This window comes from Anser brachyrhynchus, assembly GCF_964034855.1.
Source record: "Anser brachyrhynchus genome assembly, chromosome: 5".
Classification (NCBI taxonomy): domain Eukaryota; kingdom Metazoa; phylum Chordata; class Aves; order Anseriformes; family Anatidae; genus Anser; species Anser brachyrhynchus.
Window position 1 is genome coordinate 60,647,533 of NC_137699.1, and position 26,816 is coordinate 60,674,348.

General features: G+C 48.6%; 1 protein-coding gene across 4 annotated transcripts in view; it reads left to right on the forward strand.

Moving 5' to 3' along the window:
* The window catches only part of RTN1 (reticulon 1), a 133,835-nt gene that overhangs the window by 83,377 nt on the left and 23,642 nt on the right, over positions 1–26,816 (forward strand). For 3 of the 4 annotated variants that reach the window (XM_080595680.1, XM_080595678.1, XM_080595681.1), the window contains 2 exons: positions 1,874–2,617; positions 5,156–5,938. In XM_080595680.1, the coding sequence (XP_080451806.1) occupies positions 1,879–2,617; positions 5,156–5,938 (1,522 nt within the window). In that variant the 5' untranslated portion in view covers positions 1,874–1,878. Of the gene's footprint in view, positions 1–376; positions 402–1,873; positions 2,618–5,155; positions 5,939–26,816 lie in introns of those variants that run through there. The other variant, XM_080595679.1, reaches the window with a different exon arrangement.

A 26,816-nucleotide genomic window follows, 5' to 3' on the forward strand; every position in this document is an offset into this window, starting at 1 on the left:
TCCCAGTGAACTCGGTGGGCTTTGGATCAGCCCCAGAAGGCACCGAGGAACCAGCTGATGAAAGAGCAGCCCTGAAACCTCATGATTTAGGCAGCCACTCACCCCGTACAAACAGTAAATTACAAACAGCACATACTGGCAGCAACAGGCACGGATAGGCTGCAGTCAGCAATTCACAGCCTGAAATATGTTGGCATAAACAATGCCTCAGATAATTTCAGCTAACCAACACATTTGTGAAAACCCAGACCTGTTTATGGATAATTTTCAAAAAGGCTAGCTCAGCAAGAAAGATACGAGCAAGAAAAATAACCTGTCCCTTTCTGCTTACTGATGGTTTTGAAATGTTTTTGGTGTTCTGTGTGGATGAGCTGTCCTTTCAAGGCACCAAATGAGCTCAGGTAGGACCTGATGGGGTGCTGGGCAGCCCCCCTTAGCCCTCATTTCTTGGGGTTTTCCACTGTTTTTCTGTTTATGCTTTGTTTTTGTGCTCTCTGCTGATCGGCCTGAGCAGTGAAGACAGGAGCAAGCTGCACAGGGTTCATGCAGCCCTGAGGGAGCTAGCAGGGAGATGGAGGGAGGTGTTTAGAGCAGGTAAATGCAAAGTTACCTGGGTGGAAAGGAAAGAACTTCCACTTGCATAGGAAAAGTCTCTGCAATGACCCTCACTGCTCTATAACAAGATCTTGGCTTAATTTCTGTAAGAAATTCAATGCAGTGCTCTGTAATGGTCAGAAGGCAAAGCGCGTGGTGGCAGCTGAGTGGTGAGGGCTGGGGGGGACCAGCAGCACCCCAGCACCTGAAGTCGGTGGCGATGGGCCCACAGGTAGGGTAGGCAGGCTAAAAAGTGAGGCACGGCACTTTCAGGTTACATTTTCTCTATGCTGCCAGGTTTCCCTTCGCAAAAGGGGGAGCATGCCATTCCAGCTGCAAAGGCAGCCTGGGGAGGAGGAACTGCGTGCTGCTTGCAAGTCATCACAGCACTGAGCAGCATGAACACACACGTGAAGGAGCTGGTCATTCCTCCTTTGTGCAGTGCTGGGACTGTGCGTGTGAAATTCAGCAGGGCTGTGCAATGAAATAAAGCCTGTGGTTGGATGCTGAGTCGTGCTAAGGAAAAAATATTGTTCAGGGCTCACTGTATGAGCTGCGTGTGCCTAATGCATGGAGTGCAGTGGGACAGAAGTAGTTGCAACTGTATTTAAGGGTGGTGTTGTTATGCATGTGCAAAGAGAAAGAAAATAAACACGTGCAAGAAGCTCTGGAGCTTTCTTGCTGATATTTTACGGTTTCTGGCTTTGCAGCTGCTGCAGCATCCCTTAGGATTGCTGTGAACGTTGCCTTGTGCTTGGCAGACCAGGGACACATGGAGTGGGCCAGGAGCTCCGTATCTCTTGCAGGGTGATGAGCAGAAGTTGGGCCAGAAGGTGAAGGAGGCTGTGGGATTGCCATCACCGGAGATTTTTATGCACAGGCTGGGCAAGCATTGGCCAGGAACAACGTGGTCAGGCTGATCGTGCCCTGCGGAAAAGGGGTGAGCTGGAGGACTTGGGGTCTTTACCAGCATGGTCATTGCTCAGCTCGCTGGGATGTGGGAGCTGAGAGGAAGGATTCAGTCCCATATAGGGTTTCTCCTAGCAGTTTTAAGGCTTGCTATAGCTATTTAAGATGCAGCAGCAGCTGGAAGCCTCATCTGCCAGATGTGCACTGTATTGCCCGAAGGCAGAGTAAGTGACAGCCCCAAAAAGCTTGCAAGCAAACCCAAGCCTGGTGCACAAACTCAGTCTAACATCAGCAGTGGGCATGTGTGGCTTTGCAGAAAGACTGATGGCTCTCGTCTCCTCACTGTGTCATTTTTCTGTGTTTGCTTTAGGTGTCATGGCCTCGTCACACCTCTTCGACTACAGCTCCAGCGCCGCCAACGGGGCCGACAGCTCCTTCTACACCTCTCTGATCTCTGACGTCCACTACACCACTCCCCGGGACAGCACCTACTTCACAGGGATTTACCAGCAGGAAAACAGCCCCATTCCCTGCTCGGGCAGCACGGAGGGGTTTAACACGCTGGGGCATCCTGTTCAAGACGTGACTGGGTTCGAGTCCCGCGGCTTGTTTAGCTCCGATTCGGGAATAGAGATGACTCCTGCAGAGTCTACCGAAGTTGACAAAACCTTAGCAGATCCCATGAAAGTAGAAGGTTATAAATACATGGACATAAGTAGATCAGAAGAAATAAAATACCAAGAAAAACATGAGCCAGACTCGGAAGATGAGAGCCCGGACCGGATCGATGAGTACCGGGGAGCACCCACCGGGTCCAGCCACGCTACCGAACCTCAGAGGACGCCGACTTTGGAGGGCACAAAGGCTCCCGAAGAGCAAGCCCCTCTTGAAGATAAAAGGTCTGGGGACCAGCACAGTGCCTCGCTGGTGACAACCCCTGTCAAGATCACGCTGACCGAGATACCCAGCACTGGGGAAGCTGCCAGCAAAGAGGCAAGTCCCACTCAGCCCGAAACCGGCCTGAAGCCAAGCCATGAGGTGGTGCCCACCGTGACGGTGTCGGAGCCAGAAGATGACAGCCCGGGCTCTGTCACACCGCCATCCTCCGGCACAGGTAACGCTGCCACCAGCACCTTTTTTTTTTTTTTGCTATTCTGCAAGTGGCTGCAATGTTAGCCCTGTGTGCTGTGGGATCTGTAATGTCTCACGGGTGGAGGTGTTTCTACTCTGCTCTTGCACCTCTTTGCAGGGGTGCCATCAAGGCTGGTATCAGTTTGGCAACAGTTTGGGTCAGGTTCCTGTGATTTTGGGGTCTCCTGGTCACCCCAGCTGTGCTCCACAGAAGAAATGGGGCATATGGGACCAGCGTGCTGTGAACGGCTGGGTTCATTTTTTAGATTTTGATGTTTGCTTAAAGCCTTTTTGCCCTAGGAGGGCATTGGGATGTTAAAATGAGCACTGCTTGCATGTGCAAGTGCTGCTCTTGGAAAATGCTGGTGAGGGAAATGTCATCTCATTTACAGAGGGACAAAGGGCCAATTTCTGTTAGAGGCTGCTGGTTTCTACTCTTGGGCGTGGGGGTGGAAGGCACCAAGATCCCTCTCTTACACATTTTCTTATCATCTGATTACTGCAGTGGTATATGATATTTGTTCCTTGTTTCCCGTATTATACACTGCTCTGCACCACTAAAATATGGGAGCAGTATAGCTGGTGAAAAAGGAATAAAATTCTGTGACAGGAAGCAGAGTTTTGAGACTTGAAGTTAAATTTCAGCATCCTGGATCAAACCCCTGATATCTGACAATGCCATCCTGAAACTGAAATTTCCATTGCTTTGAGGAATTCTTGGAGCATTTATAATTCAAGAGGGATTTCCATAAAATGGCAGCTTGGGATTTCCACCCACACTAACACCTACACTTAGAGAAACACCTTCCAGAACTGAGCGTGCATTTGCACACTTTCAGGAAAAAAGATTGAAGGAGTCCCCAGCAGCTCTGAATTTATCCTGCCTGTGTTAGCCAGAATCTTTAGGTAATAAATAGCCGTTAAAGCATCACATTTTTCTTCTTTCTTTTGGCTGGGTGACATCACACGCTACATCTGCAGCATTCCAGTTTTTATTGATTTACACTTTTGGCACTAAGAGGCAATTAAGAACTTCAGGCACTAATTATTATTTATGCAGTCCTTGGCAGCTGTAAAAGGGCTGAATGGCACTTGATAACTGTATCTGATCATACCGGGTGAACGGCACGTGGCGTGCCCTGTCTGGTTGGTGGCGTGGAAACATTGCTCTCCATGGGCACAGCTGATGCCCAGTGCTGCCTGAGCACCATGTCCCTGAGCACCATGTCCCATCGAGGTGTTGGAAGGCCAAAAACATTGCTTAAAGAAGCAGGCATCGTCCCATAGGGGCTGGCTTTTGCAGGGCTTTTTCTCTGGATGTCCATCCCTTCCTGCACCCAGACTCCACTTCCACAAATGAAGAAGAAATGTAAAACCTGCCCTTACCATTTCTACCCAGTAGAAGTCTGCCTGCATGGGCAGCACTGGGGTGAACCAGAGGATCGGGGCATTGCTGCAATATGAGGGCTGATGGTCACATTCCTGTTTGGATGTGTGCTGGATTAAATCATCTCACAGCAACTCAGGGACCGAGTACCTACATGGTGTAATGCAGGGGAGCTGCATGGTTCACGCAGGCATCCTGCAGCTGGAGGGCAAGGATGCGTGGGCTCCTGCTCAGCGTGTCGGATGCAACAGGATCTTCCTGGCATCTGGACAGCAGTGTGGTGTGGCAGTCCCAAACGCCTTAATCCTTTCAGCTGCCTGTCCCTGGCTGACAGAGGGACTTTCTCCTATGAGATGGGTGTGTTACAAGTGAGCTGTTATGTCAGCAGAGTTGCAGACCTGCTCGTGATACGGCAGTACCGATGGAAGTGTGTTAGCAGATCACACAATCCAAAATTTCTTGGAGGGCAGAGAGGAGGTAATTCTCCTTGCCCATCTCCCAGCAGGATGTCATGGCTCAGATGCTGTCACTAAAACTTCTCTGTTCACCAAGGAAACACGAGGGGCTCTTTTCTTGTAGGTTTAATTGAACAGCTAACATCTCTTTAGAATAGTATTAATGAATTACAGTAGAAATCTGAATCTCATTCTCAAACCCAGCTGTGATAAGAGCAAAGAGAGAATTCGCCATCACCCCTCACTCCCAAAAAAGTCACTCCCTAAATGTAGTTTGAGAACGTTACTGGTAACTGCACATGGGCTGTCTCAAACAGGAGTGTCAGGAACCCCCCAGACCCTGAGCCCATGTTCCTCACACCTGGGGATTTTCCTGGTGAAAGAGTGGATTGCTGAGCCACTGGCCAAGCACTGACCACGACCTCCTTCTTCCTCAGCTTGTCCCTCACTAAATGATGATAATGATACTACTTTTGTAATGAGAATATGCATGGGAAATGCTCTGTAAGGACAAACTTGATGACTGTTGGTCATCACAGATGGGGAGACTTTCTGCCTGTGTTACCAGTCCTGCTAGAGGGCTCTGTGCTGGTGTGAAATCTATTGTTGGTTGTCTAAGCCGTCAGAAAATATAATTATGATTTTTTTATTTTTTTCTCCCTTTCTTTCTGTGTGGCAGAACCGTCAGGCTCAGAGTCGCAGGGCAAAGGCAGCCTGTCGGAGGACGAGCTCATCAGCGCCATCAAGGAAGCAAAAAGCTTCTCCTTCGAGACCCCGGAGGCGCAGCGGTCACCAGCCCTTTCCGCCGAGAAGCAAGAGCAGCGAGGCAAGCCTGGGCTCCCCGCTGTCCCCGCGCCGCTGGATAACGAAGCCAGCAGCGCCGAGTCAGGGGACTCGGAGATCGAGCTGGTGTCGGAGGACCCGCTGGCCGCCGAGGAGGTGCTGCACTCCAACTACATGACCTTCAGCCACATCGGAGGGCCCCCTCCATCGCCCGCCTCCCCTTCTATCCAGTACAGCATCCTGCGGGAGGAGCGGGAGGCTGAGCTTGACAGCGAGCTCATCATCGAGTCCTGCGATGCCTCGTCGGCCTCCGAAGAGAGCCCGAAGAGGGAGCAGGACTCCCCGCTCATGAAGCCCATGGTGATGGACATTATCAAGGAAGAGAACGGCTCGCGCGCCGATGCTTTGGATTACGAAGCCAGTAAAACGACGGAGAGCAGGATGAACAGGGAGAACCTGGCAGACTCCGCGTCCTACCTGAAATGCTCCTTTGTTGCCCCGAAAATAAGTGCTGAGCCGCCGACCTCTGCCGTCAGCACTGAGGAGCTGAAGGAAAGAATAATCCTGAAGAAACCCATCGAAGAAACTGTTGTTAACCAAAGCAAAGTGTCTTCCAAGGACTCTGGGAAAAGAAGTCCCTTGGCTTCACCCCTACTGCCGTTTTTAAATAAGCAGAGAGGTAAATGCAGATGTTTATGCTGATTTTTGCAATGCTGCTGAGAAGAAGGGGGAAGAGGGAGAAGCTCCTTGCAGGGGAGGTGTTAGCACTGCTGACCGGGGGATGCTGCTGGCGCTGGGTAACCCCAGCTCAAAGCCTGTGACGATGCAAGGGTCAGGCTCTGGTGATTTGGAGGAGGAGAGGGGTTGGGGTTTGGTGAGTCTGGGTGTTTCTGAAGCTGGTGGAGCTTCAGTATCTCTGTGGTGGTGGCTGACCCCCTCCATCCACAATAAACAGGGTTTTGTGTGCACTCATGGGCTGGTGTGGAGAGGAGTGGGACTTGCTCCAGCTCTGTGTGCCTCGGGGGACATCCTGGGGCCCCTCTGAAAGCCTAATCCAGCTCTGGGAGGGGACGGCAGGACACTTCTCTGGTACTCAGGTGAGCTCAGGGGCGCTTGGCTCCCCACGGGATGCCTTCAAAGCCAGCATTGAGCCAGGCACCGAGGTCCAACCAGACCCACCAAGCCTCTAGAGCTACCACCAGCTTTTGGCATGAGCTGAATCTTGAGGACCAAGTGGCAGCTCACGGTCACTGCACCCTGGCACTGCTGGGGGTCCCAGCAGCCATGACTGGCTCAGTTCACAAAGCACACGACAGAAGAAAAGCATTTTATTCTTTGCAGTACAGCAGCTCTGAATAGCTGGGACCTTCGTGTGCCCCCAGATTTGCAGGCTGGCACAGCAGGGAGGGACTCTCCGCTGTCCCCCTGGCTGGGCTGGGGGACAGAGGCTGTCCACAGCTCCTCCGTCAGCTGGGGCTCGCAGTTCAGAGAGCTGCAGCTTCCCTGCAAACAGCTGGATACAGGTCAGGGGGGCAACCCCCTCCCCTGCTGCTCCGCGAGCATCTTTGTCATCCCTCCGTGTTTGTGCAGACGTTTGACCACATGATGGCCTGGAGACATGGCGGGCATGTTTGGGGCATGCTTTTACAACTGATTTATCTAGCGCTGTGAACCCAAGCGTGCCAGTCTAGTAAGGGAATAGCCTGAGCTTTCAGAATGTGCTGGGGAGCCTACTGCAAGAGCTGCAGTGCAATTAGGTATGTAAATACTGATGTTCCTAGCGATAATGAATTGATGACATTAATAGGCTGAATAAGAAGCATGATTATTGCTTTTTGGTATGTTTTCCTGCCAGGCTCTCAGAGCACACAATGTCGTGCTGTGCATCTCTTAGCTCTTTCACAGGTGGCTGAGCTCCAGTCATTTTTCTCCCCCCATTCCCAAATTCTCCTTTTGCAGAACCTGCCCAGGCCCTGCCCAGACCCTCAAAGCTACAGTGCTGGGTGAATTTCCCTTGCACACCCCATCATGCAGTGTCCGACGTTGGGTCCCAGCTGACCTCTGGCACCATGACATGTCCTGCGTGCTGCTCTGGGGAGATGACTCACGAGTTGGTCTTGGATTTGGGGAAAGTAGCTGGGGAATACCAGATGGGCAGCTAATTTCTCTCTCCTGGGATTTTGCAATTTCAGGGCCTAATAAAATTTGCAGGGCTATGTACACTTATCAACAGACAGGCTTTCCTGAAAAATCCCTCTTGCTGCCTTACAAAGCTTAGTGCAGCTACACACAGTACGAATCCAGTCCCCCTTGATCATATTCATGGGTTTTGGCCTAACTTTTGCATCTCGTTTACTTTCTGTCATTGTTTAATCTGGTGCTAGCAGAGGCTTGTTCCCGTGCGGTGGTCAGAGAAAATCCCGTGTGCATGATGTTCTCCCAGTGTCACAGCGTGTCTGTGTTTCCTACCTATGTTCCCGTAGGTCAGCAGTGGCAGGAACTTTTCTGCCAGGAGAGATGCAAGACACCTGGTGACTGTTCGGCGGTGCATAAGGACCATACTTACAGTATGTGCTTTTCTCCCTCACAATGCTCTGGTGCTAAAACCGAGGAGAACAGAAAACCAATCAAGAAGATAATTGCTAAAACTTTTTTTTTTTTTTTTTTGAAACAGGTTTAAAGGTAGGGGGAGGTGGGCTCAAGGTTTGAAAACGTGGATGATCTTGAGGTCTGGCTTACATCGCCTTCCTGTCATGGGTATTTGCCATACAGGTCACGTGTCGGGGTGCCAGTTAAATTTTTATGTTGAAGGAAGATCATGGGTCTTTCCTGACGTGGGAAAGGAGATGTTGTTCCTCATTTGGAGAATTCACGGGAATTCACATGAAACTCTTCAGCTGTTTTTCAGGGTCATCACCATTCAGGTGAACTGGGGCCTGGTGGAACCACAGCATCCCCACTGTGTCCCACCAGGCTCCATCAGCCTGAAGCTCCATCAGCTGGCAGAAAAATGTCAAGGCAGAGCATGTCCGAGGGGGCAGTGACTGCCTTCGTAGCACTGAATTGAAGTCTTGGCAGAGCTTTTCAACAGGGACATCAAATACATGCCATACGCCAGCTTCGATTCACCCGCCAGGCATTTGGCATGGACCAGGCTCAGCCGGAGTGATGAGAATAGAGGGAGATGCTGCAGTGCCACTCAGTGGAAGTGCAGCAGAACGATGCCACCCAAAGCAAGAACAGTATCATCATTAACAGAATTAACTTAATTATAGGTATCTATCATTAAGAGAAGACTAGCAAGATGGGACTGTTTAGATAAAAGACGGAAAACAAAAACTTCAGTGTTTCATGTTACCGCCTTGCTGCCTGTCATCTCGGGAGTGCTGTGCCACTGCCACACGTTGTCATTAAAACAAAATGGTTTTAGTGAGGTTCACAGAGTCCGGGTGGGGACTGACCCCCCCCAGTGGCCATGGTAAGTCCCACCTGAGCTCTGGTAAGTGCAAGCCCAGCATTTCTGGAGATTCATAGGAATGCGATGGATCAGATGAAGCTGTTCGACACGCTTGGCTGTGCTTTGGACACCCAAATTCAGATCTTTCCGTGGCCCTTGGCCAGCTTGTAGCCAGGTATATGAAATTTAAAAATAGCCAGCTGTCAGCTTCGTAAGTATGAACTGTCTCACCATGTGATACTGTGATTCCATCAAGGCAGAGCGCAGCAAGTGGACGTGAGGTTTGCGCAGTGATAACTCAGTGCCTCTGCTGAACATCTGTTGCCATCCAGTGGCAATAACAAAAACGGGCAGTGGCTGCCTGCCTCCATTTTACATGGTTTGAAATAGAGGATGGAGCTATTCCCGTGCCGTTAGCTGCTAGTGAGTCTCACTCACTTTTTGACATGGTCAGAAAGGCTGCAATCCTTGCTGCGACATAGGCTTTGCTTTGGCTGGAGCTGTGCAATCACTGCCTACGTTAGCATTACCAATTCCTCTGCCTCCTGCAGAGCAAAGAGGAGAAGGCAGAGCTGTAGCAAGACATTTGCTGCTCAGCTCTCATTGCCCCCACATCTCCTCCCAGAGATGGACACAGCCCATACCCAACAGGGCTTGGAGCCTCTCTGGTTGTTGTTCTCTGGGAAGGAGGTTGCCAGCTCAGCTTTATTTTTCTGTGTTTGTTTTTTGTTTTTAAATATTGAGCCACAAAGAAGTAAGAAGTATTTGTGCATTCCAGCAGCCAGAGCAAGGGATGCGGATTTTTAGGTTTGTTCTAAGAAAAGCAACAGATTTTCACAAACTTTGGAAAATAACACGTCTGATTGGTATGGCCTGCACAGCGCTGTGACATTGTTTAGTTCAGGTGACGCCCAGGCTGGGTTTGCACATGGTCTGGACACACGGGGAACTTCAGAAAAGACCTGCTCTCCTGAGAGCATGTCTCTTTTGGAGCAGGGCAGTTTGCAAGAGGCCTGAGAGAAGCCTGGACCAAGGCAGACAGAGAAGAAGCATTTTGGCTGAGTGCTTTTGTCTCTTCTCTTGCTGTCCTGTCAGATGCTCTGTGCCAGCTTGCGGTGGCCTGGCTCACCCAAGACTGGTGTCCAACAGCCTGGGGGCTTTGTCCTGGCCAGAGATCTCCCCGGGGCTGGGGCATCGTGTCTCTCTCCAGCCTCTGCTTCAATGACAGTGTTATTCCTTCTGCTCGATCGGTTTAATGGAACATGCAGCAGCTTGTTGCCCTTCAGATCAAATGTCTGAGCCCAGGTTTAAAAAAAAAAAAGTGGCAATTCATAGTAAAGGTCCCAGAAACTCGCCAGTGTATAAATGAGCATAATTTGATCATTTGCAACCTGCATAGGAACATATTTGCAACCTGCTGTACACTTAGATTTACCATTTGAAAAATTAAATCTCTTGTTGCACTTCAGCTCTTCTGTGGTCAGCCAGGACTATCCACTTGAAACTCGCTGTGGGCATCTCTTGAGATGCTTGGGCTCACAAAACCTGCAGGGGATACAGCAGGCCTCTCCGACAGCCGTGCACAGGTTTGCCTGTGGTGCAAAGAGGCTGACACTGCCTGGGTCTGTTGGAAATATCGTAGCCCCAAGAGTTGTTCTTCAAAACCGGTTGCTTATTTCTGAATGACCAGGAGCACAGCCAGAGTTGTATGAACATGTGTGGTGTTGAACGTCCACTGGTCTCTGAATTTGCCCCAAGCCCCTCTTCTGTGCAGTCCCAGCGGAGGTTTGTGGTGCAAGTTAGTGGCCATGCACAGAAGCTGCCTGTGGTTTTGGGTGATATATTTAGTTGCAAGATACTAATTAAATAAATCTACAGGGTCACCTGTGTCTGCTGTTATCATTTCTGAGGTAAATTGTATCTCTAGTGTGACCATGTTCACCTTCTGGCTTGCAGAGGGATATCGTAATGCTCTATGTCTATTTTCCTTTATGGCAATTCAGTGTAGGAAAAGGGAACCCCTGGCCTGGAGCTGCACAATCATAGAATCATAGAATATCCTGAGTTGGAAGGGACTCATAAGGATCATCAAGTCCAACTCCTGGCACCACACAGGTCGTGCTGTTACTCACACGCTAGATGGCACAACGGGCAGGACCAGGCTCCAGGCAGGGTTCCCAGCCAGGAAATGCATTTTAAATGCTGAATTTTATCTGACGCACCCGTTGTGTGCCACCCTTTGTGGCTGCTCTGGCTCCAAACACCCAGGAGGGACACCAAGGCTGATGGCCACCCAAGTCTGGTGACCCCCAGGGAGTGTCACAAGCCACAGTCAGGGCCACTTCTGGCTTTGGGGTAACACAAATGCCCTTGGTTGAAGAGCACGTTCCCATCCTCTGGTGCCTCTCGTGTCACCCCGTGTTGGCCAGAGCTATCGCAGTGGACGAGCACAAAGCAATTTGGGCTTTTTCCCTCTGTGTCCACCTCTGCTTGTTGCTGCAGACAAGCCCAGTTTCTCAAGGAGATTGTTTTCCAGCAGGGATCTGGGAGAGACCTTAAGTTATTCTGAATGGGTTTTGTTCACCAAAACGTAGCCTGCATTGTGTTAGCACATCCCTGCTGTTGGGGGAGTCGCTGGTGGGGCATTTTTCTGTGGGAAGGGGATGTTCGACAGGGTAATTTAGTGAGATGAGGCTCATTTCTCATCTGCGTGTTTTCACCAGGCTGGCTCTGCAATCAGCAGCAAGCCAGGCCACGGCTTAAGCATACGGTAATGTTAGTTTAATATTTTAGTGCCATCTGCTGTAAGTGCCTCCACACTCCGGCCCATCTGTTTTGCCTGTTTCAGCTTGCTTTTTATGGGGCTGCGATAGCTTTGCAGCCTTTGAAAAATCCCTACTTGGAAAAGGTGTGGTGGAGAGGGATGTTGGGCCTGGAGCCGGAGCGTTTTCACACATAGAACCTGCCTGGAGAGGTGAACGCTTTGATCTAGGCCTGGCCTTGCCTTACGGTCTTGGAGTACATCGGTGAACCTCTACGCACTTGCTTCACACATGGAAAATTTAGGTGGGAAGGGACCTGCGGGGGTCTCTAATCCAACCCCTTCCTCAAGGCAGTGGGGTCAGGTTGCTCAGGGCCTGGCCTACTGCACCTTCTGGGCAAAGGCAGATGTTTGAGGGTAGGCCGGAGCTACAGGTCTGGGCCGGTCCTGTCATGCTGCATCGGCACCGGGAGCTGCAAGCAGGCATGGAAATGTCTGGCAGTCCAGCCTGGCAGGGACTTCTCAAGGCCCATAGAGCCCGTCCTGGCCCTCAGCCAGCAGCAGTGTCGGAGCGCTCCTGTCAGATGCTTGCAGCTCCTTCGGATAGGCCTCTCCTGGCACATCCTCCACCAGCCCTCAAGCGTCTATTGAAAGCAGTTGACGTTCCTTCTTCATCCTTCTTTACTTCAGGCTGAACAATTCCAACTTCTTCCATCTTTCCCTGCTTGGACTCATTGGACTCTTAATTTTCTGCATGGAAATGGGCATGGAGGAATTTTTGCAGGGGCTGGGGAACCCAAGTAGAAAAAATGACATGAATTATGATAATAATATAAATAAATATGATAATATATAAATAAATATGATAAATAAATATGATAAATATGATAATCCAATAATTATGATTATCTTTGCGCATTGCAGCCTTTCAATACTTCAAGAAGGCTTGCAAAAAAAGATAGAGAGCAACTTTTTACTTGGGCAGATAATGATAGGACAAGGGGGAATGGTTTTAAACTAAAAGAGGGGAGATCTAGATTAGAAGTTAGGAGGAAATTCTTCACTCAGAGGGTGGTGAGGCCCTGGCACAGGCTGCCCAGAGAGGCTGTGGATGCCCCATCCCTGGAGGTGTTCAAGGCCAGGCTGGATGAGGCCCTGGGCAACCTGATCTGGTGGGTGGTGTCCCTGCCCATGGCAGTGGGGTGGAAATGGGTGATCTTTAAGGTCCCTTCCAACCCAACCCATTGTGTGATTCTATGATTTCAAAGACATGGAGCACTTGAGTGACTTCCTGCTCAGATGGCTGAATGCCAGCTGAATTGGGCTTTCCTGGGTAATGCAGAGCAGACGAATCTAGGGGGGGACTGGCATTTTACAAATGGGTTTTGAGACTTTTGGCCATGCTCTTTCCCAAGAACCATGAGCAGATATTGAGTGAAAGAGGTCCTACAGACATGACTTACCCTTTTTTTTTTCTTTTTTTTTTCTTTTTCTTCCAAACCCCTTCCCTGAGCCAAATGGCGTCTTTTCCTCTTGGGCTGTCTGACCCCACAGCCCACTCAGTTCACAAACCTCCTCTTCCTTTGCAGTTGCAGCTCAGTGAAATATTTAAATATAGAGGGTCTCGCAGGAAGAAATGACATCTGCACTGCTAAACCCCATGCTGGGGCCACACCTGGAGCACTGACAGTCAGTCTGCTGGCCAGGCCAGTTTTCTCCTTCCATACCACTGCCTGACTGGCCTGATGTGAGGTCAGGGATGAATTTAAGACTGAGGCAGTGGGTAGGAGACAATGCAGTTAAGGTAAGCTCCAGTCTGCTTTTGTCTCTCTGCTCTTCTTGGGCTTTGTGGCTTAGCAATCTACAGTTACGGTAAAAATGGCTAAAAATAACTAATAAAGAGTAAGAGGATAGTTTTAAGTGAAAGTATCTCAGCATGCAGACCTGCAGCTGGGAGTAAGAGGTGATTTTCTTATTGCAAATTGTTTCATACCAGCAATCCATCTTTCCATAGTGTGTTCCTAATATTTTGGGAGGTTTTGCAGTAGATTGGTAGACAGGACGGTTTTGAGAACCAGTTGCTTTGCAATTCTGCTTTTGCTACATTCAGGGAATCTAAAAATGACTCTGAACACCTGAGAAGATGTAAGCAGTGAGCTGTGATGGCACAGACTCTGCAGACGCATTCAGATGGCCTCAATCCATGGGGTCTCGCTCCTGAGGCTTGAACATCCTCCAGGGATGGTGACTCCACCACCTCCTGGGCAACCCATCCCAATACCTGACTGCTCTTTCTGAGAAGAAATGTCTGCAAACACTCCTGAGGGCAAACAGAGCCAAACTCATTCCTCTCCAAAAACGTGGGTGGGGCAATGATGTCCTCTTGTGACCAGCACAGTACATGTACACCAAAGCATGACCTTGATATGACCTTCAGAAACATCTCAATAAGTCTCACGTCCTTCAGGTCTCCACTAGTATTGTCCATAGCTTCAGCAGTTTGAACCATTGCAGCTCTGGCACCTGTTCCCTGACTTTTGGCTGTGCTCTTGAAGATTTATCCCCATGTGTTGGGTAAGGCCAAACTTTCAATGCCTGAGTGCCAAAGCATATTAAACACAGTGGCTGGATACTCAGAGGTGCTTTTAAAATTCGATGTAGCTTAATGTAGGAAGATCATATATCTTCTCTCGGGACTGTCATCTACTCTACTGCCTGCGCGTGAGCTAAGTACAGAGCTATAAAAATTTATAGACCTTATCCTTCCGTTTTCATATATCTTCCCTTTTAGAGCAAAGGACTGCCCCTGAAGAGTCATCAAAAGTTAGAGCACTCAAACACAGGTATGCAGACCTCCCCGAAAGATATGGCACAGAACAGAGTTTGTAAATGTTTCTGTAAGGTCAAGATTACGAGATTACCTCTTGACCAGTAAAAAATAAAATTAAAAAGAGCTACTTGTGTGACTGTATACAGGTGCTGGATGGTTACGTCAAATGTTTCAGTATCAGAGACATGAATGGCAGAGTCTAAGCCGAGGGTATCTGTATATAAACAGGAACCTGATGAGAACAGGTCCAAGGAGTAAAGATGCTTCACATGTGAAGGTCTCTTTCTCTGCAGGCTGGGCTGCACAAACCCACTGCTTGCTCTGCCCTTGTCCATGTCCATGTCCTCCCAAACTGAGCACCCAGTGATGGCTCAGTCCTGCTCCCAGGAAGGGCTGCAAGGAGAAAACCACCCTGCTCACGAGTGATTTTCTGTTCCTGTGGACAAGCCTCGACTGCAGAGTCCCTCACAGCTGAAGCAAATTTTATAAGCTAAAATCTTGACACGGTGTCCCTTTTGGAGTCTCTTGGCATCAGCAATGACTCAGCTTTTGGGCAAGGTGATTTTTTAAGGCCAAGTTGCTTGTTTGTTGTGGCTGTGACATTGATGATCTGATCGCAGTGACAGTTTTTCCCAGATGCCTTGGTATAGCAAAGCTTTGCCTGGATATTCCGAGCAGTTCTCAGAGATTTGTTACTGACAGAGAAATCTAGCACTTACTGATAGCTTTTCTGTGGCTATATATATGGTAAGGAAAAATATTTATATTGGTTGTAAAGGAAAAAAAAACATATGAAAAAAGGGGAGAAGTTATACCATCTGCGAGGCTTTTTTGTAAATGATGTTAAAGAGCTTTCTCCATAACAATTGATGCTTTTAGCTCTGACTGTGCTTAGGGGAGTTTTTATACTGTAACAGAAATTAGGAGAAGTAAAAATCAAAATATACCATTTTGGTTTTATTAACACAGGATATTTTGGCTGTTCAAATGATTTTTTTTGATGTAGTGTTTTGTAGGAAATGTTCGGCATAATTTGTTTTCTTATTTGCCAGAAATGCTGCTTCTGAACCTCTGCAATGCTTTGTGAGCTGGGAATCACGGGTTTTCACCAGTTTTATAGATTAATTCTAATGAAGTGTTTAGACTCATTTCAGGTCAGATTTAAATCTAAGATTAAGGTCTGGTGGTATAAAATACAACCCTAGTTCTCACAATGAGGTGAAATATCAGCTTTTGAACATCTCAGCCTGTTTCAGGCTTAATCCAGTAATTCTTCAGATGTTAGGCAGAATAAGGACTTCCCTGGATGTTGTTATTTGTCTGGTAGATAGCATGAGGTTAAAATTGATGTGTTTGACTGTACTGAAGGAAGGGAGTGTGTGATGGGAGCTCTCTTCCACTGGGAATAAAAGCTGGAGGTGGGTATTGATTTTACCGGTACTTTTCCTTCGCTTCTGAGGGTGCATTGCTGATTGGGACATAATGGCCATATTGACTGAAAAGGGGATTTTATTTTCTGGGGAGGCTGCTGTGTTCGAATGAATTCAGAACCACATAGGAAATAAGAGATACGCAGTGATCCAACAATGAAAGGGCTTGATTTGTTCTCCGAAGAAACAGCATCTGGTCTTTCTGTCATTTTGACTCTTAATCTTATCTTGATTTCCACTTTCTTTTGTTTAGTTCTCTGCAATGATTTTTTTTTCTAACTCTCTTGACCTTTACCCAACTCAGGTAATTTTGCCCACTATTTTTTTGCAGGTAGATATCACAGATTTCCTATCTTTTCCATCTGTCTCTGACAGCAGCTCAGTGGTTACTGGAGAACTGTAGCAGTGAGACGTCATTTTGGTGTTCTGCTTTCACAGCACTTCATTTGTGTGTGAGGAATACAAATAGGTATGGAAGAAATTACTGTTACAAGAGGACAGGTTGCTTTGGATGGCAGTAGTCACCTACCTGCACCACGGGTCTGCCGGAGGCTAGCCTGGCTGTGGTGGGGGCATTTGGTGATGTCAAGGTCAGTGAAATCAGCTCTAGCAATGACAACAAAGGTTTGTCATTTTGGCAGCGATGACAAATTTCACAAGTGCTATGAGGCCGGGAGGCTTCTGCTAAGCATCACTGACGAAAACCAGGCATACCTGGATCCTCATGCTTCTGCGGCAGGCGTTTCTCTATTCAAGAGGACTGAGCATTTGCCTTCTGCATATTCAGGGCTTAGCAGACACGAAACATTAGTGTTTTGCAAGCAACATCAGGTGGCAGTGAATATTTCATGAGGAAAACCCCTGGCAGCTGGATTGCTTTTTGCTTTCCCAGAAGCCTCCTTTTTGGGTTTATTTTCCTTGCAACTCCAGCTTGACTCACAGCCCTTTGATATCACCTGCTCACAGAAACCCTTTCCCACCTGGTGCTGTGTTATTTTATATAGCATCAGCAATCTTGTCCAAAGTTTTCAGCTGATGTTGGAGTTTGCCTTATACCACAGCTCCCCTTAGGAGGTAAGGTGGGCACTAATTAAGTTGTCCCAGGTGCTGCCAGTCCTCCAGTACTTTCCTGCGGTTCCCCAACACCTCTGGAAAAGATGTGCCAGCTTTTTCACAGTTCATATGGACACAATCCACAGCTCAGGTCATAAGAGTGCAAACTGCTGAGAGGTAACCTCAGGAGTCCTCTAGAGCTCGGGTAATTTGAGAAGAACAGAAAGGATACAGATAATCAGTACTGCCTTTGCAAAAAGCTGTGTCTTAGAAAGGGAAGGCTTTCAAGGCAGCAAATTTAGCTTGCATTAAGGCTTTGACATTAGACCATCCAAATTGCCGGGCAAAGTAGGAATCTCAGTAAAGAGCATCCCCTTCCAAACTGGATCCCTAAAGAACAATTTGTCAGGGAAACAGGTCTTGGCATTGCTACATCACATCTGGCTAAATATAAACACTGCTAGAGCAGCACATTTCATATAAATGTGCAAAATGGAATATTTTAAAATTGACTCCTATCTTCTGAACAGCAGGTGCAATGAGATTGCAGGATTTAAGGGAAAAAAACAACTGCAGGTTTCTCAGGTCTGACAGCACCCAAAGCCTGGCTGGCATAAACCTCTGCCGTGTGCAGAGTTCCTTGGGATCCACAGTGGTGTAAGATCAAAACCCAGCCTCTGACAGTCCCGGAGGCACTGTTTTCACAGCGTCTCATTTATAAGCAGCCTAGGAGCTACACTCGCTCGGTGAGTGCTGTTGGCAGAGGCAGGCATTGCACAGACAGGGCTTTCTGCTCTCTCTTTTACAGAAACAGAGTGCTCCTTACAGAGGCGGGGGGAATTACTGCATACATCCTAATGAAATGCTGTCAACATCCACAAAACGAAGTCTGTACCTGGGCAACCAGCAAGGAGCAGGGTATAAGAGCTTATAGAAAAGCCAGCAGAGATTAATAGCCAGGATTTCTGAGGGTCACTTTGCCAGCTAATATATCATAGAGACAACAGCAGCTACGCTTACTTGCTTAGGCTGAGTACAGCAGCTTTTCCAGAGTATGGAAGTCACTTCCTAAATCACAGAATCACAGAATTGTAGGGGTTGGAAGGGACCTCGAGAGATCATCGGGTCCAACCCCCCTGCCAAAGCAGGTTCCTTAGAGAAAAAAGGGGGAGAACAGGCTGCATCCATGGCTTGTCTCAGACGCCGGCACTGGAGCTGCTGGAGCTTTGCTGCTGCTGAAACAGCAGGCCCGTGCGTAACCTTAGCTGAAAGCACAAGGTTTACTGCTCCAGCCAGGGCATTGTAAAGCGTGGGATTTAATAAAAGCCGTAGTAGCAATTGTGCCTTCTGAAATGAGCACTCACCTATACGGTTTATTTGCACAGGCAGTTACTGCGGCTGGATGTGATGTGCTGACTGTGCTGCCTGGTGCTCTCAGACACGGTAATTGCACACACAACCCAGGTCAGAAGTTGCGTGGGCAATTATGTTCAGCATTCAGAGAAACAGCTCGCACTCCTCGCAGGGAAAGGGTCTGCGTGGAGCAATTTTGGCAGACTGAAAGATGGCTCCGTCCCGGTGACAGCGCTAGTGGGTGTTATCCCTATTCAGAGCCTTGCTTTTGTTGGTGCTGCAGGTTGGCAGTGAAACAACCTAAATTCCCAGACAAAGCAAGAAAGGAGATGATATTAACCTTATTTTACAGATGGGATGCTGAAACACATGCACACCCGTCTTACAGCCCCTTTGCCTAAGAAAGCTGGTTAGGAAGGGATTGTGAATGACTAATTTATCATATGATTAATGGGTTCATTGAGTGAGGTGAATTGATTTCAGTGCAATAATACCACAAATACACAACAGGACTGGGAAATGACCCCTCTTTTTTCCGAATCCTGGTTTGTGAGCTCATCCTTATTGCCTGGTTATTGACCCTTACATCCGCTGAATGTCTGTAAAACAAACAAACAAAAAAAAAAAGCAGGTTTCACCATCATTCAAACTGGCATTGACCATGCATCCAACAGAATGGTGAGCAGCACACCACTTCTATCAAAGGACAATTTCCATATATACAGCTGTATTTCCATATATCTGTGGCAATGTGCTTTCCACTTGTAGATCTTGCTCCTCCAGCAGCGGTGAAGGGGAGATTATGCTGGAATGCAGTTAAATGGAGAAAAGAGCCAAAGAACCAATCTTCCTAAGTGCCGGAGCGGCTTTGACACGTGCTTAATGGCGCTGAATTATTCATGGAGCTGGCTGGCCAAGCTGACATTGCAAAGGGAAATAAATGAGGGTGCTGGAGAGAAAATGCCAAATGACATGTCAGCCAAACGGCCGAGTGTCACAGACTTCATGGAGGATCTGGCATGGGATCTCACCCCTTCAGTGCCGGTTGCTGCCTGGTGCAAGCCCTTTGTAGGGCACAGTGAACATTTTGGCCATGCGTTTAGGTGTGACTTCAGTGATGCTCATGGGCCTGGGATAGCTCTCCTTGTGGTGGGATGACTTTCATTTGAAGGGAGGTGTTGCAAGGAGCAGGGGCTGGCCCCACTGACAGGGCATCTGCAATGCAGCAAGCAGAGCCATGAAGTCAGAGATTAACTCCTGTCTGCTGCATCTCTCTGAAGAGCTTGCCGTCTCTCCTTATTGCCTTTAAAAGAGTCGCTTTCTGCTGTTCCTGCCCCACTGGTTAAAAGTCAGTCACCAGTTTTGCAGCATCTTCTCCCCGTGCTCCTCCTGCAGGTGAGAGCCCCTTTGTGTTCACTTCACTACAACCCAAAGCAGCAGCAAGAGGAGTGCCTGGGATGAGCAGTTGCCATCTAGCACACGCTAGATGCTACATGGGGCAGGCAAAAAAGATCGGTGGGATAATCATGGGCTCACAAACCTGCCTATGTGGTGGTTTGAGCCCTGCCTGCAGAGCAGGATTGTTCCCTGGCACCTCTCTGTCTGCTAAGACAGAAATGTTGCCTCAAACACCACACAAATGGCTCTGCTACATATAACTGAGCTCTCCTGGGTACTCCACAAGAAAATATTCAGAGAACTTGGCTTCAGCTTCTGTTGTTGTTGTTGCTCCGACCTGGAAATGCTGGCAACTGGGATTTGCTGCCCCGAGTCAGGATTTATTCAGATGCAGGCTTTGCTTTTGCTTTGTGGGCAAGGGTGGAGTTAAATCTGCAGTTACTATTCATGGGTCTGAATCAGACGTGTACATACACTGTACCTACATGTATAATTTGGTACCGAAGCCTTCCCATCTCCTCTTGCCTGCTCTGCGCCTGCTTAGTGGGAGGGTTCCTGGTGCTGTCCCCAGGTGTGAGCTCTGTGCCTCTGTTAGGCCTCCAGAGCATCTCTTGGGTGCTGTATCTTGCCAGAGCTGGAAGAGTCCCAGTCTTCAGTGATTCCCCATTGGTATTCTCCCCTCCTCAGGAACAGACCCTAAGAAATGTAGAGAGTTCATCTCTGGTAGCCAATTGATCCCACTGAAGCGCAATGAGATTTGAAAAATTAAATCAATGGAGAAGATTCTGCCACACACTTTGGTTTTATGGGCTTTGTTTTCTTTTCTTCTTTTTTTAACAAGGTTTAACTGTGGTAGTTGGATTCTTCCCAGAAAGGGGAGAATGCAACATGCTCTCAGCTGCATAATCCTGTGGGATTTTGCTTTCGCTGACAGAGCTGAAGAATCCGTAAAATGCTGAGGTAACCCCCATGCATCCTTTTAGCGCATTTCTAAATAAGAATAGGAAGGAAAGGGATGTAAATATTTACTAGAACTGTGGATTAGACAGCACCCAGGGACACACGTTTGGATAACCTGCATTGCAAGAGAAGTCAGGGGAGCAGCAGGTGACTTTGAAAGGCTGTCGTGCTAGGCGCGTTTGTTAGCACACACAAATTGCTCCCTGGCTTCACAAGGAAATAGCAACCTCTGCCGTTATTGTTTTCAGACCTTATTTCAGGTGTAGTGTCTGGAGGCCCAGTCACGATCAGGACCTTTGTTTGGCCAAGATACGCGCAAACCCTTTTGGCCCATTTCTTGTTGGCAATGCGAGCAGGGGATGTTACCTGCAAACCTTGTACAGAGCTGCCCGGCTGTTTGCTGTGCAGTAATCGGGGCTGCGTTTACTCAGCAGGTCCCTCACCAGCCTGATCTGAAGATGCTCAGCTTCTCCTTATGCCTGCACTCGGTGTCAGATACACCTCATGCAGAAGGATGGGGTGGTTTTGGTAGGAGACAAAGCACAGCCAGCCCTTCAGCTGTACGTTAGAGGGATGGAAATATGTAAGGGCTGGCGGAACAAATGGTCAGCTTTAATTATTCATCATTAGAAGCAGCTATTATTATTTAAGATATACCCTTCTCGGTCTGAAGTAATAACTGCTAGCCTGTTTCTTTCCTCGATTGCTACCGCCCGCCATCCTGCTGCACTCACTTTTGAAGCAGGCCAGGTCAAAGGTCTTCTCCATCAAGTCCAGCTCCAACCCATTGCCACCCCCCAGTAACCCCAGCCCTCCTGGGTCATCCTTTAGACCTGTTCCTTGCAGTAATTTATGAGAGCCAGCCAGTGCTTTGCTCCTCATGCTGGTCCCAAATGGGTGCTGGGCTTCCCTTGCTGCGTGCCGTCGATTCCCCTTGAGCCTGACTCAGCCACTGTGTACCCAGGGGAAAAGTACCCATGGCGGTGCCAGCACGCTCGCTGCCATCCCCTTTTCTCTCTGAGAGACACAGGCCTTGTTTACTCTTCTTTTTAATAACACAGATGGGTTTAATAGTTCTCTGCCTTCGCCCCCAGTTCCTTCTCCTTGTCTGTAGCCTTTTTAATGCTTCCTTCTAAGTGATGGCTTTGTCACTTAATCTCATTAAAACTTCTCTTCATTGAACTCCGTGAGCTGCTTATCAGACCGTAAGCGTAATCTCCCATTTGTAATTAATTTGTTCTGTGCCTCCTACAATTTGGCACCGTTAGGCAATGGCATCAGTCTCAAGGTCACGGATACGCAGCGCGAGGTAAGCGCCCGTGGCTGCAGCGCTACCTGCCCTGCGAGCCTCTCTCCTCCTGCCTCCTCCCTGTGCCTCCCTGCTTTATTTCATTGACAGCTTTCTCCCTTTCCCCGAGCCAGTTTCTGCTGCATTTTGGCTGCCTCCTGTCCGGCTTGTGCTGCGGTGTGACTCTGCAAATCGATCTCCTGCACTGCCTAGAGGCAAACGCTTTCCTGATATCCTCCGGAATCACCCGCACCATTTTCCCTCTTGCCTTCCAGTTGGTTCCTGTTTGGTCCAAGAAATCGGGTGCACTGTTCTTCCTTTTCCGAGTTACACATTGTAAAACTGGAAAAGCTTCGTAATTTGATGGCTCTATTTAAAAATATGAACAAGCCCTGGATCCCCAGGTTGGCACAACCTGCTACCACCAGCTTGTTCCTCTTGGTGGGATGCAGAAGGAAACCAGGCGCTAACTGGAGGTGAAAACCAACCCCGTGCTGCTCCCTGCACATTGATCCTTGTGCAACACTGGTACTCGGCACCACCACAAAGTTTGCCTCCAGCTTGTGTATGGAGGAGTTTGTGGGGCCCTGCCCTGGCTGGGTCTGCTGGCTTGAGATGAATTTCAAGGTTAGAAAAGACAAGAATGATACCTTGGGTGACGTTGCCATTTTCTCATTGGGAATTGCTGATACGGACTTATCTTGGACCTTTGTGTGCTCTTGAAATAGGGTCAGTCCTGCGCAAAGCTAAAGCACTTCATTTTCCCCGACAGATTTACCCTCATCGCATCTATTTCCCTGTTTGGATGTAGAGTCTAGCAGACTCAAGTTGGTTTGGTTCATTCTTTCCATTTTGCTGCTTTTCCCCTGAAAACCACCTACTGAATTTAAGTAATAGACCTACCCAGAGCTGTCATTAGATCAGAGGTATCAGTGCTCAATACAGTATTGATCGCAGTATTCACAAATTCAGCATTCAGGCAGCTCTGTGGAACAAGTCCGAACCCGTTCGGTTGAGTCTGCAACTATATTTTGTAATTCGTAGTTTTTGTAGGTCAGCTTAATTTATTATTATTATTATTATTATTATTATTAGGCTTACTATTCAAGAAAGAAAAAAACAACTGGTGGGAAATTCTGCTGAATCTAGGGAGAAGGCAGACAGCCATAAAACTGATATAGTTTTGGGCAGGGGGGAGTTAATGCAGGAAGGACATTTTGCATTTGTTCCTGTAATGGCTGCACACGTATCAGCGCCGCTGCTTTGCTGGGAGCAGGCGAGGTGCCCGGTCACATCCAGCTCCATCGCTCGAAAGGGCGCAGCGTTTTGGGCAAGAGGCAGCTCTTACCCGAGGAGGTGCGGTAATTGCTCCCAGTGCAACGTGCCTGGCTCGGCAGCACGACGCAGCGTGCTCACGGGCTGTTAGGAACGGTGTGTTTGAATGAAGTTACGCCTCGGGACGCTAGTTAAGGGCAGAAAACTTTGTGTTTGTGGTTACAATCACGAATAGTCACGTTGTTGCACGGAGGGGCTGTGGGTGCTCCATCCCTGGAGGTGTTCAAGGCCAGGCTGGATGGGGCTTTGGGCAGCCTGATCTAGTGGGTGGCGTCCCTGTCCATGGCAGGGGGTTGGAACTGGATGATCTTTAAGGTCCCTTCCAACCCAAGCCATAATTCTGTGATTTTATGATACATTTCTGCTTGAGGGTCACATCGATAAGACTGAGTGACTTAAGGAGACTCACTCCTGAGGTCTGAACCAGGTTTGGATCAGCAGATAAACCGTGTTTCCTAAACCACACTTATTTCCCAGACCATCCTCATTTCGGTCTCTCTCTGCAATACAGTCCTTCAAACCATGCCGAAAACATCTTTTTAATCCATTTACATAACTCCCTTTGTGTGCTGCGCTGCCATTCTCTGTGCTCACACAATCATTACACCGATGCGATCAACAAAAGACCACAAATCATTTTATTCGGCACATTCTCCGTTTCCTCTGAGAATGAGCCAAAGTTCGGTCTCATGCAGCTGCAATGTGCTTGGACCCCAAAAGCACCATTGCAGCACTGACTATCAGCTATCTGAAGGGCCTTTTTTTTAAATGTTGATCTTGTTTTATTTTTAATGATCTGTTTGTCTCTTCAGGCTCGGGAGCAGGCGGTGAACTAGCTGCGATTTGCAGCCGCAGGCTGCCCGCTCCCTCCTCTGCTTCCATGGAAACACGTGTTGGATGAGGCGAAATCAGGCACAGGCTTAGAGCAGATGATTTCCAAAATAGTTGCTTTTCCTTGCAAGGAGTCATGCACCTCCTGTTTGTGCAAAAATTTGGGTGAGGAGGAAACCTGGTTAAAGGGACAACTTTCCGAGGTGCCCGGCTGCTGTTGCTGCAGGGCTGGGAGCATCCTCCCCGAGCACGTGAATGCGCCCCTTTGCTGCTCAGGACCCAATGCACGAAGGGTTTGGAGCTGCTGTCCTTATGGCCAGGGCACTTGGGGTTGGGAGAGTTCAGCTTTAATGTAATCCCTTTGCTTTCCTTCATCTCCTCCCTGGGGAGGTGGAAATCATCCTCTGCTCTGCACTTCGGCACCCTGAAGCTACCCAATTTGCTCCCTGCATCCCCTGGGCAGCCTCTCCCCTCCCGGGTCACGGTGAAAAACAGATTATTTGCGGTTTGAGGGCAAAACAACAGAGGGCTGGGGAAAGGGCGGGGGTTTACACAAGCTTGCATGGCACAGTCTGTGCTCCAGACAGCTTTTACAGGTGGCTGGTGTGTTTTGCAGGAGAAACGATTCAGAAAAAAATAAGCTTTGGGGAGAAAAAGGGCCTTAAGCTGCAGCTGCCAGGGCTTGGGTAAGCGTGGGCATAGCTCCACGGGGACTGGTCCTGCTGTGGGACCCCAGGTCCTGCTGGTCTGCAGGGGCTGAGCCCAAGCCCTGGCAGCAGCACAGCCAGCGTCTCCTACTTCACCCCTGCTTGCCAGCGAGGGGGCAAAAACCCTCGGAGAGGCATGGAGGCGAAGGAGGTGCTGAGTGGGACCTATGCGGGGTGTCATTCCTGGATGGAAAAAGCCGTGTTTTATCCTCCATCACATGCAAAGCGTTCAGATTTTGAAGGTTTCCTCTCTCAGTGGCAGCCCAAGGACAAAACAGGGTGGAACATCATCTTCTGAGACAACCCCTACACCAAGGCCCTCTGGCTGCAGTGGCCAGGAAGCCCATCCTCTTCACCAAGCTCTGTCTCAGGGGTCAAGAGGTAAAAATAAATGTTGGTCCACACTACCTGCTGGTTCCGCACTAATCAGAGCCCTTCGTTAGTTGTTTTGCTTCAGGGAAATGTGCCAGAAGAGTTCTGACACTTCAGACGTGCTAAGTAATTGCTGCGTTTACTTCCCGGCTAATTGGAAAGCCGAAATAAATTGTGGTGGGATGAGCGGAGGTGCCCGGGGTGGGTGGGGGATCGGGGCTGGGACCTTTCTGCCCTTGTGTGTGGCTTCACCCAGAGCCCAAGGGGTCTGCCACTGCTGGAAGGGCTGGGGTTGTCCCCCTGTGTGGTGGCATGGGCTGGGCACGTCACACACACTCAGCCGTGGCCACGTCCATCCTCCCCTCCATGCAGCCCTGCAAGCAGCAGGTCTCCGTGCATCATGCCTCCCCTTGCTTTATGCACGCCCCGCTCCGAAATAAGTAGGTCTCGTCTGCAGGTTTGCAACCTGGGGAAAACAAACAAACGCAGAGCAGTGTGGCTATATTTATCTGAAACTCAGAGGCTGTGCTTTGCAGGAAACTTTGATCACGTTGAATGCGAGACAAGCTGGAAAAAAAATAGAGAGAAAAAAATTAAAAACCAAGTTTTGGAAAAGGTAACAGCTGCTGTTTCCAAAATGAAGTCTCTTGTCTCGTCTCTTCTGGCCCCAGCACCAGACATCCTAATCTAGGGGGCCGTTATCTCCTGGCTTTGTGCTGGGGCTGCTCAGAGGTTGAGGTTTCCAAAGCCCAGAGCCGCGGGTGCTGGCGAGCAGCGGGGCCCAGGACCGGGATGGCATTCAGCAGCAGCTGCCCATGCCTGTCCTACCTGTGATGGGTGAGGTCCATCCAAAGCGAAATGTACCACTTGGGGTTTGGTTTGTTTGTTTGTTTGTTTGCGTATACAAAGATTGTGGTTTTTTTGAATTTATCATGATTCAAAAGTAATGTCATGCCATTGTGTTTTCTCTCTGTTTGCAAAAAAAAATATTAATTTTAAGTATCTGGCATGTGAAATGCAAGAGCCCTAGGATGGGACACAGGGATGTGATGACTTTAGAACCTGAATGTTTTTGTTCAGAGTGAAATATCTGATAAGTTACAAGTATGAAGGGGTATTTGGTGGTACCTGTCTGAGCTGGGGAGTTTCAGCAAAGCCTCCCACGCTAAAATGCTTGCAAGGAGTGAAAGACGTGGGGGAAGCAGCTCCTTAAGTCCCCGCAGACCTTTTGCAACACTCTCCCCATCCTATTTTGCTGTTTTCTTTGGAATTACTCAGTTTCTGCAAGAGCTAAACCTGTGGCAAGGAATTCACTATTCATACAGGAAACACAGTATGTTATTCTTCCACCCCGCACTGTTCACATGCACTGCGCTGGGACAAGGGCTGGTTCTGTACCCTGTATATCCACAGTGCCACTCTGAAATTGCTGCTACTTCTGCCATACCCACACGCTATTCATTACTGAAGCAGAGAGGTTAGACGTCCTGCGATACAAGGGGAATGTTTTCCCTTTTTCAGTTTTGTCCAGTGAACTTTCCTGCTGCCTATTAATTCACAAAGAACTTCCATCCCACTTATTAATTCACAAAGAAGGCAAAATAATTCCATTTTACATATATATTCAAATTCACTCAATACCTCCTATTATATATTCACACTCATCTGGAGTAGAGGGTTATCTTTCCTTTGCAGAAGCAATCAGGAAAATGTGGTGTGTGGTGTTTAAAGGCATTGTCGGGCATATCTGAATTCCTTAGCCCTTTTAGCTGGGTTTTCTAA